General features: G+C 38.1%; 1 protein-coding gene across 4 annotated transcripts in view; it reads right to left on the reverse strand.

The window, feature by feature from the left end:
- The window catches only part of POLD4 (DNA polymerase delta 4, accessory subunit), a 469,815-nt gene that overhangs the window by 257,309 nt on the left and 192,431 nt on the right, over positions 1 to 20,075 (reverse strand). For all 4 annotated transcript variants that reach the window (XM_044084160.1, XM_044084161.1, XM_044084159.1 and 1 more), the window contains 2 exons: positions 13,871 to 13,960; positions 8,177 to 8,288 (listed from right to left, as the gene is read on the reverse strand). In XM_044084160.1, the coding sequence (XP_043940095.1) occupies positions 8,177 to 8,288; positions 13,871 to 13,960 (202 nt within the window). The remainder of the gene's footprint in view (positions 1 to 8,176; positions 8,289 to 13,870; positions 13,961 to 20,075) is intronic.

Here is a 20,075-nt window from a genome sequence, read left to right on the forward strand (position 1 = left end):
TGGAATGATCTTGGAGTGAAAATAATAAATTAAGCAGGTGTGAGGGGCAAAACCCTCCATAAAGGGGCTGCAGGGGGGCCTGATCTTTGTAGAAAAGGCTTTCAGTCATTTTGTGTTGATTTCCTTTGCATGAAAGTGGCCTATCTTCAACATGTTTTTAGCTGTTTTGTATACTTGGATGGAACAGTTTTGTGCAATAGCTGCTGTGCATTTCAGTTACCAGCAGTAAGTCTAGAGTAACAGTAATGAATACTACATATACATTTGTGTACATGTGTGTGTATGGTGAGTGGTTTTAATTCTCCAGCCAAGATTCATGCTATACCACCAAAAGTATATACTTTCGAGTTTCTTCCTTGTCTTTCTTAAGAAACCCTAATTCCATGTGTCTTCCCTTAATAGCACTCAAAAGATCCCATAGCTAAACACATATACGCATATAAACACAAAATAAAAACTGAGTATATAAACATTTATTTAGTTGTTAAATATTACACATGAATGCTTTCATACATGCATATGCATGCATACATCACACATGCTAACACACACATAACAGAAACTTTCGCTCATTCATATATGCAGATATATAGTAAACATTTCAAGATATCTATTCAATTAAAACTTAGCATCATACACATTAAAACTTTTCATATTTATGTATTTAATGGATACATTTGCTCAGATGAATACTACTCAAAATACTTGTAAATGGTAAAAAGAAAAATTGTTTCTTTCTTACAAAAGTAAGACAAGTGCTAAACACTATAAAAATGATGAAGTGTACTATCCATCTCTGTCAGCTTCAGGTGACAGCAGAACATAATGTCTGACATTTCATCAGTGTTACTATGTCATTATTAGTATTTTTTCAGTTCTACAAAGAACTTGTTTGAAGAGTGAAACAGTCAAAACAGACATCTAAGAAGACGGTACAAGTTTAAGCAGTAGTCAGTTGTAATTATTTCACTTTTAAAATGTTTACTGCCATGAAGGTGACTGCAAAATTCAAGTATAAAAGTGTGATCCACTTTCTTCTTTAAATCATAGAGCTGTTAGGTATGAAATGTATTTTAATGCAATTAAAATGGTTTATACAAATAATGGTAGAAACTCTTTTATAAAATTATTTTGAATTACGTAGGTACCTGGAAATATGGAAAAGGAAGACATTATGTACTCAGGAGGCATGAAAGTTCTTTCACATGAAGAAGCATGATTTAAAATTTTAGTATATTCTTCAATATGTGTTAAGATGCATATAAATCCACGATGGGGGAATGTTAACTTGAGGAAGTTGTTTAGAAAGAAAAAAAAAATGTTGGATGATTTATTGTGCACTTATAAACTTAAAACAGCAACAGTCGAAGAAAAAAGCCACCCCATGGTATGGAAAGATAAAGCCCATACAATGATCCAGCTGACATGGGTTCAATTAATGGCTTGGGTGCCACAGAAGCTGGCCACAGATGAGAGAAATTTGACAAAGTGGTATCTTTTTACCTCTCTCAGGGAAGAAAGTGCAGGAATGTGCAGAGGATAGTTCAGAGCATCATATGTCCTGCTGACGACCTTGGATTACTGATGAGGAAGGCAGCAGTCACTAGTAATGAAGTAATGACACTGAGCTGCATGTCCTCATGGAGGTGAGGTACACTTCCTCGCAAAATGTCCATTCCCACCTGCTGACATTCTCAGCATACTGGGGGAGGCTAAGGTTCCACTTTCAACACTCCACTCAGACTTAGTTCCCCAGAGGCAGCATTGATGAAACTGGTGTCCTCTTCCCCTCACCACCTCCCTGCTTCATTTCCCCAGCTGACTGACTCACTACTAAAGGACTGTAGGAACAGTGCAAATGAACTGCAAGAGAGGAGTGACGGCAGAGGCCTCACTGCCATGGGAATCTGGGTGAAGCACTTCCCACCCATCAGTATAAAAACAAAAAAAGTGTCAAATAAGAAGTTCCAACAGGGAATAAAAAGCCGAATATTAATTATAAAAAATCGGCTCAGCTTAAACAAGCAAATAAGACTTCTTGTGAAGTCCTCCAAAGCAAACTACAAATTCAAATTAGCTTAGTCAACTGAGGACAACCATAAGGCATTCTTTAGTTGCATCCATAACCTAAAAGGAAAGGCCCAGATTTGTGCCAAACTGGCAGTTAATGATACCATATATAAAAACAACCAACCACGCTGGAGCCGATATTCTAAAACCCAGAACAACAGTTTAGTGTAAAAATCCAAGCAGTATAGTACAGTCAAAAGACGTTAGGTCAAGCACTTTCATATTCAAACTTCATCAGAACAATTAAACATCAGTTAACTAGCTCCTTTTATACAAATTCAATCAATTAACCATTAATTAACTGTTGTTATAATAAAGTGCATTTTTTTCATCCTTTGTATTAATACTGTAACAATGTTCATAAATTCTTCTACTCAATCTTCTCTCTGTCTTGCCCACATAAAATTGTCCACAGTCCGTGCAAATAACTAAGTAAACCACACCTGTTGTTGTACAGGAACCCGCAACGAACGAAACCTCTAGGTTGTAGGGTCCTAATTTAATCTTTGGGGTGTCGAAATTAAATCTACAATACTCACAGGACCCACACTTGGTGGGTCACTCTTTAAACACATTAACTTGTACCCTACACATTCCTTTAAATTTGGTATCCTTGATGTAGTAGGAAAAAATTTTAGAGGTGGTCACTGGACTAATAAGTTGTTTAGGGCTGAAGTTAGGTGGCAACTCAAACTAAATGCTAGTGAATTCCCTGGTATGAACGAATATATTAGTACCAAACATGAATTAAAATTTAGGGCATTGAAACTTTGAAATTTTACTTCTTGGATCTATATATTTACATGTTTTTTTACTCCTATATATCTTTTTACAAAACTTCTTCTTAACATTTAATGAATTATACTTATTTTTTGAAAAATGATTAAAAAGTATGTTAAAACCTTATTTTTTTATACTGATATTTAAGCACTGTCACTTTATTATAACAACAACAATTAATTAATGGTTAATTGAATTTGTATAAAAGGAGCTAGTTAACTGATGTTTAATTGTTCTGATGAAGTTTGAATACGAAAGCGCTTGACCTAACGTCTTCTGACTGTACTACACTGCTTGGATTTTTACATCGAATAAACTGTTGTTCTGGGTTTTAGAATATCGGCTCCAGAGTGGTTGGCTGTTTTTATCTGTTGTGTTATCCACTCTTACACCCTATTGTGTTTAAATGATACCATATATACTGAGCCTGTGGACATAACAAACCTGTAGGCCGACAGGTTCTGTGAAAACTTCACTCCCCTGTCCCTGCCACACGTACCCCATGACATCCCTACCACCTATCCCCTACCTTGCATCTCTAAAGAGCAGGTCATAAAACACCCTCTCTAAGGCCAAAAACACAGCATCTATGGGACCTGATAACATCTCAGGCTGCGTCCTACATGGGCTCCAACAAGAATTTGCAACACCATTGGGTACTTTTTCCCATCATAGTCTAAGCACTGGCTTCATCCCAGCAGAATGGAAAATGGTCACCATTATTCCCTTGCACAAAGGTGGTGCTTCCACTGACCCTGGGAACTATAGACCTATTGGCCTGACTAGCCTTATCTGCAAGGCCATGGAATGAATCATCGTGGACCTTATCAACAAAGATATAGGTACTCTCCAAACACTTGACTCTACTTAGTTTTGGATTTGTCAAAGGGAGATCATGCCTGTTAAACCTGGTGGACTTCTCTGAGACAGTCACCAAGGCCCTGGATGAGAGGAAATCTGTGCATACAGCCTACGTAGACTTAGCCAAGGCTTTTGACACTATCCCCCACTCAGGCATCATTGACAAACTCCCCCAGCTAGGTATCAACCCTTATATCGTTAGATGGGTCGCTAACTGGCTCACTGATAGCATACATATAGTCAAAATAGGGGAATCCACCTTCCCCTTTGACACTATCCCCCACTCAGGCATCATTGACAAACTCACCCAGCTAGGTATCAGCCTTTATATCGTTATACGGGTCGCTAACTGGCTCACTGATAGCATACATATAGTCAAAATAGGGGAATCCACCTTCAACAGCAGACCTGTAACCAGTGGTGTTCCACGGGGATCAGTTCTGGGACCTCTATTGTTTGGAATCTATTTCTCTGAAGTAAAGCAAAAACTAAAGGTCTGTGGCTGACAAAGTTTGCTGATGACTGCAAACTGGAAGCGATCATACAATCTACAAATGATGTCAACATCCTACAAGAGGGTCTTACACAAACAAATGATTGGTGCCAAAGTCATGGGCTTAAACTCAATGCAAAACAATTTATTATCATCCCTTTCAATAAGAGTGATGTTCCTGCTAACTACCACATCAACAGCATCACCCTAAGTATGGACTCAGTGGTGAGAGACCTGGGCACACTGGTTGACAGCAACTTTACCTTTGATCACCATGTCTTCACAGATGTAAGAAGGGCATTCTATATTGCTCATTTCATGAGTCAGGGTATTGCCTCCAGAAAAAAAAGAAGTTATAACCTCCCTTCCTTCATCAGGCCAATAATTGAGTACAATGCCCCTTTTGGTATGTACCTTTCCAAGCCCCGGCAGCAACTGGAGAGACCACAAATGTTTCTCACAAAGAACCTTCAAGGTCTTCAGTCTCTGTCCTATGTGGATCATCTGAAATCACTATCACTTTACTCTGTTTCATACAGGCTACTCAGTAGTGATCTCTGCCTTGCATATAAGGCAATCTCTGACCCTGCTTTATTGGAAATGCTCCATATCTACAAGTCAAATGGTACACAGGTTACTCACTCTAAAGACCTTAACCTGGTAAGTGACATTAATAGAATCTGCTGGAGGGACAGATTTTTCTCCCAGAGGTTACCACACCTTTGCAACAGACTACAACTTCATGTCAAACAGAGCACCTCATTGGCTCCCTTCAAATGCAATCTGGACAATTGGATGGGTAACCATAAAATCACCCTGGGGGTTCCACCTGTGTCACTCTCGGACAGGGACAATAGGTGCCGATCATGGAAATAAGGGCAGAACTTGGCTAGGCTTGTAAGGGCCCTAGGACCATTAGCCTAGTAACTTCCTATGATCCTATGATTAAAATCTAATGTCTTCTGTTCTTACGTGCCAACAACAAAGGGATATGTCTGTAGAAATACTGAAGCAAATCCTATAGGACAGTTAACAACAGATTATCACTGTAAGCAGAAATATTTGCTCACTACGTTAAGAACATTTATAACAAGATTCCTCTGAGTGGCAGGTTTGTGACTTGTCCTGCGGACATGTACTGTCTCAAATTATTATTTTAAGATATTAAAGAAAATGAAGGGTAAATGTTCAGTATGACATGCCAGAATATCATGGCTAAGCTTACAGAAAACAATTCAGGATTGCTCTAGTCCTTAGGTCCTAAGATAATTTTTTTAGATGTCTCTAAAGGAAGATTATGTTTTTATGAAAGAAAACCAGTGATAATCATTCTTATATGTAGTTCAAAGGAAAAAAATACAAACCTATTAGTTTTGTTTATCTCATTTTTTGCAATTTTCTTCCCCCTCACTGCCTGACAAGTATCAGACCTTTCTTATTCAAATGGACCATTTTTTTCCCCTCTCCACAAAGGAGTAGGGAATGACTAGAAGGGGGGGCTCTTTTTTGCAGCCATCAGTTTTCCAATTTCTGGCTTTGACCCTCCATAGTACATAGACAGTAACATGCTCCAGGGTTCAGTGTGCAATATTTTTGGTGAAGGCATGTCACTCACCTCTGCAAGTGATGTACTCCCTGCTGTGCCCCCCAGGAACCGACACTCTGGAGTCATCTCTGGTCTTCACCACAGTCTTCCACAGAACTGTATGTCACAAGCATACACTGCAGCCCCTGGCAATGCTGCATCATTCCTCTCTTCCCCTGTCTGCTCCAGCAAGTGCCAGAGCTGCTGATCAATCTCATGTTGCCTGGGTTGTATTCAGGGCTTTATCACTCTATGCCAATGCAGCCTGCTTGTTTCTTATGTTTCTCATTTATGCCTATAACCACTGTACATCAGCATGATATAAATTAACCTGATTTTCTAAGGGTAAGATGTTTGTCAGAGCTAATCTATTTTTATAACAATACTATACAAGTTTTAGACACAGTAGTGGTAGTACGTGTTGCCCAACCACACCATCTAAAGCTTTTGGTGCAGCATCTAAAGATGGGCCATTACAGACGTTAATAAACTTTGGGACTAATGAATGTATATCTAGCCAACTAAAACTGATTATCTAATACATTTTTCATAATTAAGAGTTGGCAAAGAAATGCCCACGCATGTGCTGCAGAGTTTGGTATTAACACATGATACTTTTGGGCTTCTTTATGGCTGGACTTCAAAGCAATGAAAACGTTTAGGTTAAAACATTTACAGAAGACTGTAAAATTTTGTGTTGTTTTGTCATCAGCAGCCTGGCAGATGCCTTAAATTTGCAGGCTTATATTTACCACCTAGTACTTTGTGAACTCCAACATGACATCAAGTTTCAGTAAGGCAAATGTGTTGTTTTGTATTTTGAGAAATTATATAGAAACATTAGGTAGAAACATGGTAGCATTAGGTAGAAACTTGGTAATGATTTAACTGAATTAGGCAAATCATTTCACATCAGTAATTAATACAGTGCATAAATGTTTTTATATGATGCATTGCCTCTTTCCTGTATAATACTATACATAAAATGCCAGAGTGTGTGTGTGTGTGTGTGTGTGTGTGTGTGTGTGTGTGTGTGTGTGTGTGCGTGCGTGTGTGTGTGTGTGTGTGTGATTGTGTATGTGTGTGTATGTTTTTAAAAAATGAATGCTCAGAAAACATCAATACTTCGGAGTCTACCTCAAAAAGACTTAGCTAAAAAGTAGCAAGAGTTAGTAATCTGAAGCATACTGACAATATAAGAAAAATCAGAAATTAATTTTATTAGGCACAGATATTTAGATAAGATTTAATTATGAACCAAGTCTTGTCTGAAATGGAAAGAGTATGGCAATGTAAAATGGCACAAATCGTGACATTATTAATAAAGCCTGAAACATAAATAATTTTGACAATGTGTTTTGCTAGGGCATGAATGGATTATCAAGGATGGCTTCAAGATTAACAATGTTTAAGTACTTACATGACAGATTTCTGCAGCGGTTAAGTGTTGTCACCTCACAGCAAGAGGCTCTTCTGTTTGATTCTTGGCTGGAGTGCCTTCTGTGCAGAGTCTGCATTTTCTGCCTGCAGTCGAGTGAGTTTTAAAGACATGCAGTAGGTGTGTGTGTGCCTTCTGTGAAGGTTGGACATTGGGCTGGCAACTGCACACCGTACAAAACCCCACTGCCAATCAATCTGCAGACCGGTGATCCACTGAGGTGACCCCTAACGGGAGAAGCTGAAAGCATTGCTATAAAGTACTGCATTAGGAAATCTGGATATACAGTCCTAGGTGAGTCACTATTAGTACAGTCAACACAATGTTGGTTGAAAACATTGTAAGACTTACCTCATTATGAAGATGTTACATAAAAGTACTGTGCTGTTCTTATGGGAAGTAGCTACCAGTATAGCATTTGCATGCATACTTTAACTAACTCCAGTGTGTATATTACATCAGCAATGTGATCTTAACAGCTGCATGACCAAGGCAAATGTCCTAACACCAAAGGCAAACTGTTAACAAGCAATTGTGATGTCAGCTATAGTGAAGTCAAAAGCTGATGATGTAATAAGGCAAACTAGTGCATTACAGGTCAGGTGGTTCCAAGTATCCATCATATCATATCATATCATATCATATCATATCCCTGGTAAAATTTAAAAAATGTATCTTCAAAAGAGGTTTGTAGTTGATGAAAAGCTGCCCTTCTCTCTCTCGCTCTCTCTCTCACTGTCACATATACACATGCATAAACATGCATGCATGCATGCATGCGCACAAGCACATGCACACACACACACACACACGCACACACACACACACACACACACACACACACACACACACACACACACACACACACACACACACACACACATACAGACCATGCAGCCTTGGCTCCCCTTGAGTAACTACAACTATTGACAAATTTCAGTATTATTACCTATTAAGATAGATCGGGTCCTCTTTGCGCTTAAGAACAGTCTCTTTCACCTTAACAGGAGGGTCTAGTCCCAGCAGCCTTGCTCTCTCCCAGCGCTGTAACCGAGTGATACCTAGGGAACAAATACACAAGCTTAACAATGACAATACTATGGCAGCAGTGTGAAACTGTGTGATAGTGCATCCTCAAACTGCAAGTATTCATACTAAATCTTACCACCTAGTAGGCACAGACCTCAGCAAATAATTGTGTCATGTTTAAGGTATTCATTGGAATTAAGTGCCTTGCAGACAAGCCTCAAAACACAGGTTAAGAGATTCTGGTGTGTAGCAGAAGGTCTGCTAATCATGTTAGGCATGTACTGCTTGACAGGAAACAGAGTACTTCCAGTGAATATCGTTAAAGTTCTTAGACATGAATCAGGATAAATCTGAAAGGCCATTGAAGGACTATCAACACATGAGGAACTGAAACGTCAGGTATTAATGCCTAATCTGGACTGACTTTAATCTAACTGCTGGTGTGTTTTTTCTTTTGTTGTGAAAGCAGGCTTAGTGGGAATATTTAGGAGAAGAAAGAGGCACTGGCAGAATGTTCCTACACTGCATGTTCCTTGTGTTGTTACTGTCCACTCTCAATGCTGTCATCTGAGAACCAGCTTGTTGGTGCAGAGGCAACATTACCACCAAACTGGTTTTAGTGACCCTAATAAAGGATGACTTCAGCTAAGTGGAATATCTTGTGGCTGCTGGATAGCTTTTCTCTCTGTAGGAATACCCACTGACATCACTTCTAATCATGCACTGGGGCAATGTTTTGTTATGAGATACAGCATTAACAAAAAAAGACAATACCTGCTGTATGATGGTATCTAGGACATCATGCTCAGCTCTTACACTCCAGTAAGAGAACAGATGGGAATACTGGGATACAGAAGGTTCCAGAATGCCTGAGACTGGTGGTTGTAGAGATGGTAGTTGGGAAAGGGCAAAAATACTTAACTAAATGAGTCATCTCAATGTGATTCTCTTGTCATTCTTCCACCTGAGAAGACAGTGTGGAACCGAGTCAGAATAAGACTATTACCAGCTGAGAGTTAAATGAAAACTAAGAGGCAAAGTACTGACATAATGCAACAGATCATACAAAGATGTACAGTACCCTGAAAGATTCCCTGTCTATCTCTAAGGCTCAGCATCTCAAAAATCACTTGCTCACTCATGTTAGATAAAAATGAGTGATCGCTTAAGACTGTTGTGCACTGTTTTGGGGACTTTCTCCCTTTCTCAATGTTGTGTGACTGTGGAATGAGTGTATATATCTTTTCGGAGAATATGTGGGTCTTGATTCCTACATAGCAGGTGCAGCCCCCAGTAAAACAAAAAAAAAAAAAAAACACTTGTTTTGAGCTATGACATTAGTTTGTAGTTAATATGCAGCTTTTAAGAATTAGTCATAAAGGAAAAATGATTGTCTTTTACCTTTTCATAGTTTAAGCCAACTAAAGACTGGAATTAAAATTCAATCTTTTGAACTAGATGGAAGCAATTCAGAGGCAGGAGATTAAAATGTTAGTTTGACTTCAGTGGTAGGGAAATATATAGACACATTTCTGAAGGAAAGACATGTCCACTATCTAGAAATCAGTAAGAATAAGGACTAAAGGCAACATAGCATGCTTGTGCAGTGCAGTATTAAAGTCAGATGAATTTAATACAATGTTTCTTATTTTGTTTTGTTTCCTGATCCCCAAACTGACAATCTAGTCTCTCTCTACTGTCTGCTCCAATGACCCACTTATTCCCCAGAGATGAAAGCCTTAGAGTTCGTTAATTTCTCCAGAGTGGCAGCCAAACAATCTGGTATTGGGAATTGTCATCTGCACATAGGAATCTGGTCCCTTTATCCAGTCTCTCATTGTGGCAATTTGTGAGCTCTGCTGCAGCTGCTTGCAGTGGGCACATTTGCACTAACACACATGCCAACCCCATTGTAAGCAGCACACTCCTGCAGCACAGACTAGCTAGGCTTATTGCAGAAGGTGATACACCTAGAATTCTGCAGGTATTACCAATGCAGCAAAGTAAGCTGCCGCCCTTCTCCTAGTATGGATGAATTGACTTTGGCTGATCACTGCTATCATCCCCTGCTTGGTCCTAGTTGAAGAAGATTACCTGGGTCAGTGTAAGGACTTCATTCCTCTATGTCAGGGGGCTGGGATCAATTAATTTAATATAATATTTTCAGTGTGAAACTAGAATAGTAACAAGGCACGCACTATGGACATTGCCTCCTTGATTCTAACAATGCATTTGTTATGATGCCAAATAATAAGTGAATAACAAGTACAGTGTTCCCTGGTGGTATCTTACTTTAGAAATTGGCTATACAGTTAGAGAGTAACAGTAAAATAAATATATGTTAAAGAAAGCTGCTAGTGAAACAGCATGAGGATCATTACGATGTCTATTCATTCATTATTTTTAAGAGAATTAACTTCATTGACATTGCCACACACACTATAAAACAAACTGGTATTAACAATTAAGCAGCTTGTCAATTAAGTTCAAGTAAATAAATGGTCATTTAACAGACAGACATGCACTATAACTTCATGTGTTTATTTTGTCAATCAGGTAAGCCTACTAGACAAAAATGCATCTTTTCAACGGCAAGTTGACAACACTGTCTGATTAACTGCCTTGCTCAGAGTCATGCATTTTTCCAGCGGAAAGTGAGGAAATCAAACCCAGGGCAACAGGACGAAATGCATTAGCGGCACACATCTTTAACCCACTGAGATAAACTGCCAAGTTCATCTTGTTCTTCTTGAGTTATATTGTTCATCTTTTAGTGTTTAGCCAGAATGACCCAGTGCTCATTTGTAGAAAGAAACATTTTTGCTAAACTAGTAACTGTAAATCATTGTATACCTACAGATATATTTATGAAAGCTTACAAACTATGTAACTTTTCACTGCATGTGAGAGGCAACTTTCTTGGGAAGGGGAAATAAGGGTAGTCTTACAGTCCAATACCTTTCAACTTACCTAAAATCCATAGGTACCTCAATATCAGTTACATCCTGTACTTTATGTGTGGTGGTGTCCAACCTGTAGTCTTCTGCCCTTTTCTCTATCCTAATTTACTTCCATTCCACAGCAATTCACTACTTATACACATATTTTGGCTATTTGTTGTTGAATTAGGATACCTTCTCTCCCTCTTGGAAGTATGACTATCTTTCAACAAATGGACCGCTAAGTAATTCAGATGAGTTCAGTGACATACTACACACTTGTTTTATGATGCCAGTGCAGTGGGAGAATGTTCCTTGCTCAAATGTGCAACAATTCACCAGGCATTGATTATACTTACTAAAGATGTGCAAATTAAATTGATTGTTACTACATTTGATTCTTGATGCCTGAAGAAAGACTTGCATTCTGACAAAAAGCAAGTCTGAGCAGTTTGTCTGAGTTAAATAAAACTCTTAAGTTTCATAGGGTCTACAATTCAATTGACATTTCTGCAGTATGGTTAATTGCTAGTTTTAATGTTTCATTATGAGCTTGGCTTTGCCCTCTACTTGGGTGTTTTTTTGGGAGTCTTTTAATATTGCCAAAATAAAAGAGTAAATCCTACATTCCCAAGAGTTTTGCAAGAATTTTACACCTTGATTTGTAAAGATACAATAAATGGGTTCAACACTACTTCAAACAATCTTTTCCACTCAAGATAGTTTGGGGTCTCTGAGGGAGAATATAAAGGTGGGATAGGTAAAGACTCCTTCCCTACAGTGTACAGCATAATTTCAGAACTAGACACTGCATTTAGTTGGCTTAGTCTGAAAATCATAGGAAAATAAGTACTGTTCTTAGTTTCAGACTGGAAAGCACTTTTTAGCACAGGCTGACTGACATTTTGTGAAATGGTTTTACTGCCTTTGAGGATTCAGTAGTAAATAAATGCCTGGAATTCTATTCTTCTTCATTTTTGACATTTTGTGATATGGTTTTAATGCCTTTGAGGATTCAGTGGTAAAAAATTGCTGGAATTCTACTCTTCTTCACTTTCTATTTCCAATAAACCTTAAATAATTAGTGTAGGAGCAGTCCAGAACACGGAGATACTAGTGAGAACACATAATGTCACCAGTATATGCTCAAATCAAGGCAATTTAAGCAAGTTCCTTTATCTCAGCATTTCTGCCTTTCCCTCTGATAAACCTCCCCATCTCCCCCTAAACTTTCAAAGGGAGTGTGATGAATAAGGCCTTAATCCCTCCCTCCCTCTCTGAAACTCTGTAGCCAGTTGTCATCTGTGCTGATAGATGTTGAGTTCTCCCAGCATAAAAAACATCAGTGAGGATTGGTAATGAAACCTTTGAGAGTGGTTTCAGTATAAATAAATGCAAGAAAAGCAAGATGTTGAATGCACTCCATCCCTGCCAAATGATGGCCTTAAAAACTGGGTTAAATTGCAGGGCACAGCACGTGATGTTCTAGTCCATGCTGTCCCTGCACTTAAGGATGAAGTAGTCAGTTATGTAAGTTTCATCAGCATTAAATTCATAAGACGATGGGCTATCCACAGAAGTTTAGGATAAACAGAATGCTTTACATTTTACCAGTGTCAGTCCCTTGTTTTTCATCTATACACAACTTGTTTAAGCCAAATGAAACTTATACTGTCACTGCTGTCAGCACGCAGCTGTCGGACTCGGCAATATAGCCTCTGTCTCTACTATTGTCGTCTCTTCGCCAAAACTAATTCTACATTACCCATGCCCCAAACTGTACTCAATTCTGACAAGGCATAGGGGTTTCAGACCCCACAGTGGTTCACCAGGACTGAAAACCAACACACTGTGGTACAGTCTACTGTTCTTCTACTTTAGCTGTAACCAGTACTAACTTTACTTACTGATGAAAAGGCCTTGTTCATCTGTATACTTTACCTGACAGTATAAATAAACAGCATGCCTCAGTATCCAGTCAGACATTCTGTTCAAAGTAAACTTAAACCCATCATGAGGAAAAATACATATTCTTGAATATAAGTGTGCCTTGTTCTTGTACTGCAGTACAATTAGCTGGTTACCTTTGGACAGAGACAGAACTTTGCACTAATGCCTTCCCCAGCAAGGCTAATCACTGGAGACACACCCCTGTACTGTGAAAATCAACTTTATTAAATAACTGCTGAAACTTTCTGCGTACATCCATTTTGTAAGAAAACCATTATATGAATTAGTTCAACACAATCATACATAAACATGGAAGCATTAAGGCACTTCTTGAACCCTGCCATTATTTCCACTTTTCACATATCCATACACTTCTACACATTCCTCTTTGTACCTTCAGTTATACACTGTACAATGTTAATTCTGTGTACTATATTCAGCATTGTGCTACGATATCACCCAGTGAATGTTTAAGTCCTAATAATACGCATGTATGTTACTATGTTCCCAGTGAACCTATATGTATAGTTTAAGTACTAATCATCATGTCTGAGACCAAATACATAACTTTCTGGTTTTGCCTCTAAACAATGTTGTGGCTGTAAAAGGTTCTTTGACAATAAACAAAGTAAAAATAGCATCCTAATGTGTTTCTGTGTGTTTTCTATGTGTGTATTGGTAAAAGTTAAAGCATTACTGTAAAATAAACCATTTGATGTACTCACCTATGCAAGGGCCATACTCCCATGTCAGATCAAACTGCTTCAACATGTCCAGATCCAGCTCTTCCTGTGACACTGTTACTAGCCCATTTTCTTTGAAGAAAAAGAAGCAAACTATTTAGAATGACAATATATATGATTTCTTGGATTTATACAGCAGTAATAGCATTACAAATATTAGTTATTTATGAGAACACAACGTGTTTTAACTGGGTATTTTTATGGAGCATTGGCCCCTCAGAACTGCCTTAAATTAGCTGGCTCACCGAAGTATAATGTTTAAACAGCTATACGTACCTTGTATTCTTACAAAGTGGCAACCTATATGAGGGAACGAGCATCTTATATAGCATTTCTTTCCTAATGAGGTGTGATCTAGGATTTTCTACACCACTAACATAATACATTCAAAGAAAGTAATGTGGACAGCTCCTCTTTAAGTCCAGCAAGGGTGTGTTTTGTAGGTAAGGTGGAGCTTGCACATGTCTAGTTTGAGTTCACAGGTAAATGTCACGAGGAGAGCCTCAGTGGTACCTTGCCCATACATCTACCCGACTGTTGTGTTACTAAGGATTTCAGAGCACAAACAGATGTACCTTGGTAAGGAATTACACTCAATTCCCTGTCTTGCCATAGCTGAGGCACATCATATTATACCTCAACTACAGAGACAGCAGAATTCATGACAATGGCAGCAGAAGACCGTGTGGTGGAAATAATCCAAGGAAATGAGCACTCAATGCTACTGGCCCTCCATATACTTACTAAACATTTTACGGAAGCTTTTCACATCCACAATATACAACTTGTAATCACAGCCTTGATGTAACAATTTAACATTTCTTACTGACTAAAGATCGATTGAGGGTATGTAAGAGGAAAATGGCTGTTTCAGTCCCCTACACCTGGTTAATAGTCCAATAAAAATGCTTGGTTGTTTAGCCATTACTGTTTAATGAACAGGCTGTCACATGATCAAGAGATATAATCTTGCTAAATGCTGGATAAGAACAAACATGAGTGGAAAAGAGATTGTTTTTTTTGGCAGGAGTAAAAGGAGTGGGCTGACTATGAAGAAAGAAGCTGTGAAGTACTACAACCTACATTTTGCAATATGAACACTCACTCTTAGTAAAATGAAAAGAAAAACAAAAAACATGAGGTCATTCTATGTCAATCTTTATAATCTACTTGCAGGTATAATGATCGCAGTCTGGGTCAGAACCACTGATCATCTTCTTCTTTCAGCTTTTCCCGGTTAGGGGTCACCATAGTGGATCACCTGTCTGCTCATGATTGGCAGTAGAGTTTTACGGTGTCAAGTTGCCAGCCCAGTGCCCAACCTTCCACAGAAAGCACACACATGCACACACTCACACCTAGGGCCAATTTAGAGTGTCCAATCCACCTACAGCATGTCTTTGGGATGTGGGATAAAATCGGAGCACCCAAAGGAAACCCACGCAACCACAGAGAGGACATGCAGACTCCACACAGAAGGCACACTAGCTGAGGATTGAACCAGAGAACCTCTTTGCTGTGAGGCATGGGTCAGAACTGCTGATATGTGTTTGAAATTATAGCATTCTGTCCAAGTCTTACTACAAGACAATTTTACAGGGAAACATGGTACTTAACTAGATGTATGTAATAGGCACTACTCATGTCTGCAATGACATATACTCTACACAGGCATTATAAAAAGAGACAGAAGGGACTAAATGTCGCATTTTCTTCATCCTTGCCATAACACTGTAGTGACTATATAACACTTTCAAGTACACAGACATATCCCAGAATATTATCAACTATACCATTCTTACTGTTTTTTGGTAACTTATGATGCAGTTCTGCTTATTACCCTGTTTGTCTAGTCCTGTTAATTATTCTGTAAGGAAAGCAAGCTATTTCAGTTGTTTCTCACCTTCCAGCTTCTTCACTACTGACATTGTTCTAAAATGATTTAAAAAGCCCAAGCTTTTCTTTCCTGTAGACACATATCACTACTCAAACAATTATACCATAACCCTCTGGCTCAGTAGCTTACAGGGATAAAGCCATGATTATCACCTAAATAATTCATGTTTGATTAATAGCTCAGGAACTGGAAGAGTGGGGCAGTGGAGGATAGGAGCTGGTGACAAATACAGGCTCACATACCCTGGGAGGGAAGGACGGAATTGTGGTCTGGTAGTCCAAAAGCAGACTTGCAGGTAATAGAGCTACAACTGGCATGGGTTGGTTTACAAAGCCAGTGACACTAGTCTTTGTCAGCAACTGGGTGGCTGTATTCACATATGGTGGAGGGCAGAGTAGGTTGACCCAATGACAGGGGCACCCACTGTAACCACTTGGGGGGGGGTTAGGGTTTAATAAAAAAAAAGTCTCAAATGGCTGCCAGAATGACAGTCGCTATGATTGTCTACTTTCCTAGAAGGAATCAAAAGGCTGATCAGATAGGGCTGATACTTGTCAGATGTTTGGGGGGGGTGTTAAAAAGAATAACAAAAAATTTGACCCGAAACTATTTAGCCTAGATTATGAATTTTATAACCACAACCTCCTTATTAGTTTTCCTTCAAGCAGAGATGCCAGATAAAATGGCAATTGGTGGGAAACAAGTGCAAAACTCAAAGAAGTAAAATGTCTTTGAGATAAACTGGCTTAGGATAAATATTGTAGAAGAAGTCTAAAAGTCTAACTTAGAAATGAGGGATTGAGGACTATGAGAAGAACAAACATAGAAAGTAATAAAGGGCAAAAGGGAAGAGGGAGAATGAGGTCAGAAAAAAAAATAATTTCTAATCAAAAATGAAGGCAACATGAGACTTCCCAGATGGCTTCATACGGATCAACAGCTGAATTTCAACTCTCCTAGTGGAAAAAAGAAAATGAGAGATAAGGTCTAGTAATTCTGCCAGTTTTAGTAAAATTCAGTTACTGGCTAATAAGTACAATGCTTGGATGCCAGCAAAGAAGAAACTCAGACAACCTGAAAGAAAATCTACTAGAAAAGATAAAGAGAAAACACTGACTGGGAAGAATCCTGCAGCTATTCAGCAAAAAGCAGTTCAAGCTTCAGCTTTGGTACAAGAGATGACTTCCAGTAGTTTAGTGAAGAAATAAATCAAATGTCCTCAGAGCTGATTAAACACTGAAGGTGTATATCACATACATAAATAAGGGCTGGAAAAAATGGAAGAATCTTTAAACAGCTATTCAGATGAACTGATAAAGCTGCAAATATCGATGGCAAAATTAGGAAAAGGCTGGCTGAGTATGAGACCGCTCAAGAAAAGCTGTTTTTAAAAATGGTACAGCTACAGGACAAAACACACAGAGAAAACCTGAGATTTTCTGCTGTACCAGAGAAACTTGAAGAAACTAACTGTATTAATCTTTATGAAAGTACAAATAAGCAACTGGACTGGTATTCCACGACATGATTTGTTAACTGAAAAGGCACAATGTGTATATGTTCCAAACCTGGCCATGAGAAAGCAGCCAAGGGCTGTATTAATACAGATGTAATCATAGAAGCAGAAAGAGGTGATCCTGACAAACTGTGGCAGAAGGGCAAAGCATTAAACACTGGAGATATCAGAGTGTAGAAAATGATTATTCACACTACACCAGGCAGAAGAGAAGCAAATTTATCTCAGCAGTCAGGAAATGTTGAGAGGCAGGTGTGAGACTCCAATCAAGCTGCTGTATTCAGCTGTCTTCAGAATATTTTTACTTGGGGGATCAAAGTAATTTTTGATGCAGAACAGGCTAAGAAAGAAATACAAAAGTTTGTCCCCAAAAAGTTGGGGGCTCTGCTTCTCATTCTTCTGATAATAAAGGTCATACAGACAGTTTGCCAGATAAACCATTTCCAATGTTCCAAATGAAAATGCTTGAGTGACAGAAAAAAGCACAGCAGGTGACTAGAAGAATCTTGAGCACCTTGGACTTGAACCAGAATCTGGGGTTGGGAGATAGAGATGAACAGGAAAAAGAGCAGCAACACTGATATTAGTGAATAAATGTGATACTATTACTATAAAGCATCAATCAAATTTGTGAAGTATGGCTTTACAAGAAAAAATGTCTGAGATAGACTAGACTTTTGTTGACTTTGTTAAACTTGTGAGGGGACTGAAAGTCATATACCTCATGTCATTTCTTTAATGTGTGGAAGGTAACTAAAAGGGAAAAAAGTAACTGTGAACAAAATGATTTTTGTTCTTAATAATATTTGTATAAAACATTTCTTTATATCAATTGCATATTATATAGTAAAGCATTTTCAGTAATTGCTGTATGTGGTACAGATACTAAAGTAAACAAGTGCTTTTGTTTCCTTCTTAGTTTTAAGAAATGTAGGCATTACAATGTAAAAAGAGAAAAAAAGGCTGGACAAATGTATGTTTAAGTTAATATGCTGTAATCTTGGGCTGATGGGGTATAAAAGTACACTGATTATAATTATGTAGAGTTGAGATGTTTTCTGTTACTTTTGCATAGCTGAATGACTAGATTAATAGGCTTGGCTTAATCTAATAACAAGTTTTGATGCAAATGTGTGGGCTTTAAAAATATGAAATGAAAAGTTTTCCTTTAGCAAATAAATGTTCAGTGTGTGTTGAGAAGGCTGCAGCTGAGGGCAGTTGTACATTCTGTTCTTATGTTTTCATGGAAATAAACAGAAAACAGGTGCAGGCAACAAATCTCAAGAGTTCTGGCCATTGTTTGATGAAGGAATCATAACACTGAAAAGTACAAGGGCAAGTGGCTTAGTAAAATATAAAGTTTAAAATTACTGGAAGTGAATACAAGATAGCAAATTTCCTGGTACTTAAAATACTTCAATGCATTTACTAGAACACAGTGTAACTTAGTTTTATTTAAATATAGCCAGTCACTTTGTCTTAAGGCTAAAAGCTAATGTTTTCTGAAAGCATACATGCCATTTTTAACACCTGGGAGGAGAATGCAGATAAGACAAGAACAAACAGTAATTAGGTTATGTAGAATACAGGCTGAAACATGTGACTTAGCAAGGATAACCTTAATTTTAGATTAGGTAATGCCTAGAGGTGCAGCTGTTGAGTTGAACCAATTGTTCTTATCAGAAGAGTTAAACTTCATTATTTGAAGATGTACACAGTTTTGCATATTTGTTTTAGGTTAACAGGTTCTGGGGGTGTTCTGGTGGTATGTTTGGCTTTGTTTTACTGAAAAGCCTCAAACAAATATGTCATGTAAAATATGGCATAGATTCAAATGGAGATTACAAGAAACAACTGTATAAAAGATCAACCTGACAAAAATCAGTGGGTTCATGTAACACAAAAGCTAGAAATAGACATTTTAAAAAGCTGTTGTATATAATAGGTGGGAATAATAACTTCTTATCGTAATGGCTACACTATCAGTATTATTTTGGAATGTGAATGGTTTCACAAGTGTAGACAAAAAAGTAAGAGTATTGAATTATATTAAGAAATGCAGAGTGCAAATAGCAATGCTACACGAGACACATCTGGAAAGAAAGAAGTGAGCATGTGAGTTTGATAAAGAAATGATTTCAGGATGGATATTCAGCAGAATATCAGGGACAATTGAAATGGGGAGTACTTATACTAATAGTGAAAGAAGAGGAAAAAAGATAATAATGGTAGATTTGTTGTAGTAAGAGGCTAATGGCAAGACAGGAGGATTATGCAGGCATGTATTTATATTCCAGCTAAAGCTATTATGGAGCTTAAGAAAATTTTGTGAGAAATAAGCAGCTTTCAACAGGAAATATTACTTATACGTGGGGGCTAGATCTTGATTTGCAACAGTGAGGAGGTATCCAGGGGGACACAGAAGGGAAATATAACAAAAGAGGGTAGATTTTTGAAGAAATTTATGAAAAATATTTGGTATGGAAGACAGGAACTCATAGAGAATTTACATATTATTGCCCAAGGTACAATAACTGGGCTAGACTAGACAGAAATTACATTTCACAGGAACATGTGCATTTAACTGAAAGCTTTGACACAAATCCAATAACTATTTCAGATCATCTGCCAATAACAACTAAGATAAAAACGCAGGCTAATGAAGTAAAAATGAGACACTGGCACTTCCTCACCTACCTGTTAAAAAGAGAGGAATTTAAGGAATGGATGGTGGAAATTATTTAAGGGTCATCAGGGAAGCTAGAAAATTCTCC

This window comes from Protopterus annectens, chromosome 9.part0 (assembly GCF_019279795.1).
Source record: "Protopterus annectens isolate FY-2018-M chromosome 9.part0, PAN1.0, whole genome shotgun sequence".
NCBI lineage: Eukaryota > Metazoa > Chordata > Ceratodontiformes > Protopteridae > Protopterus > Protopterus annectens.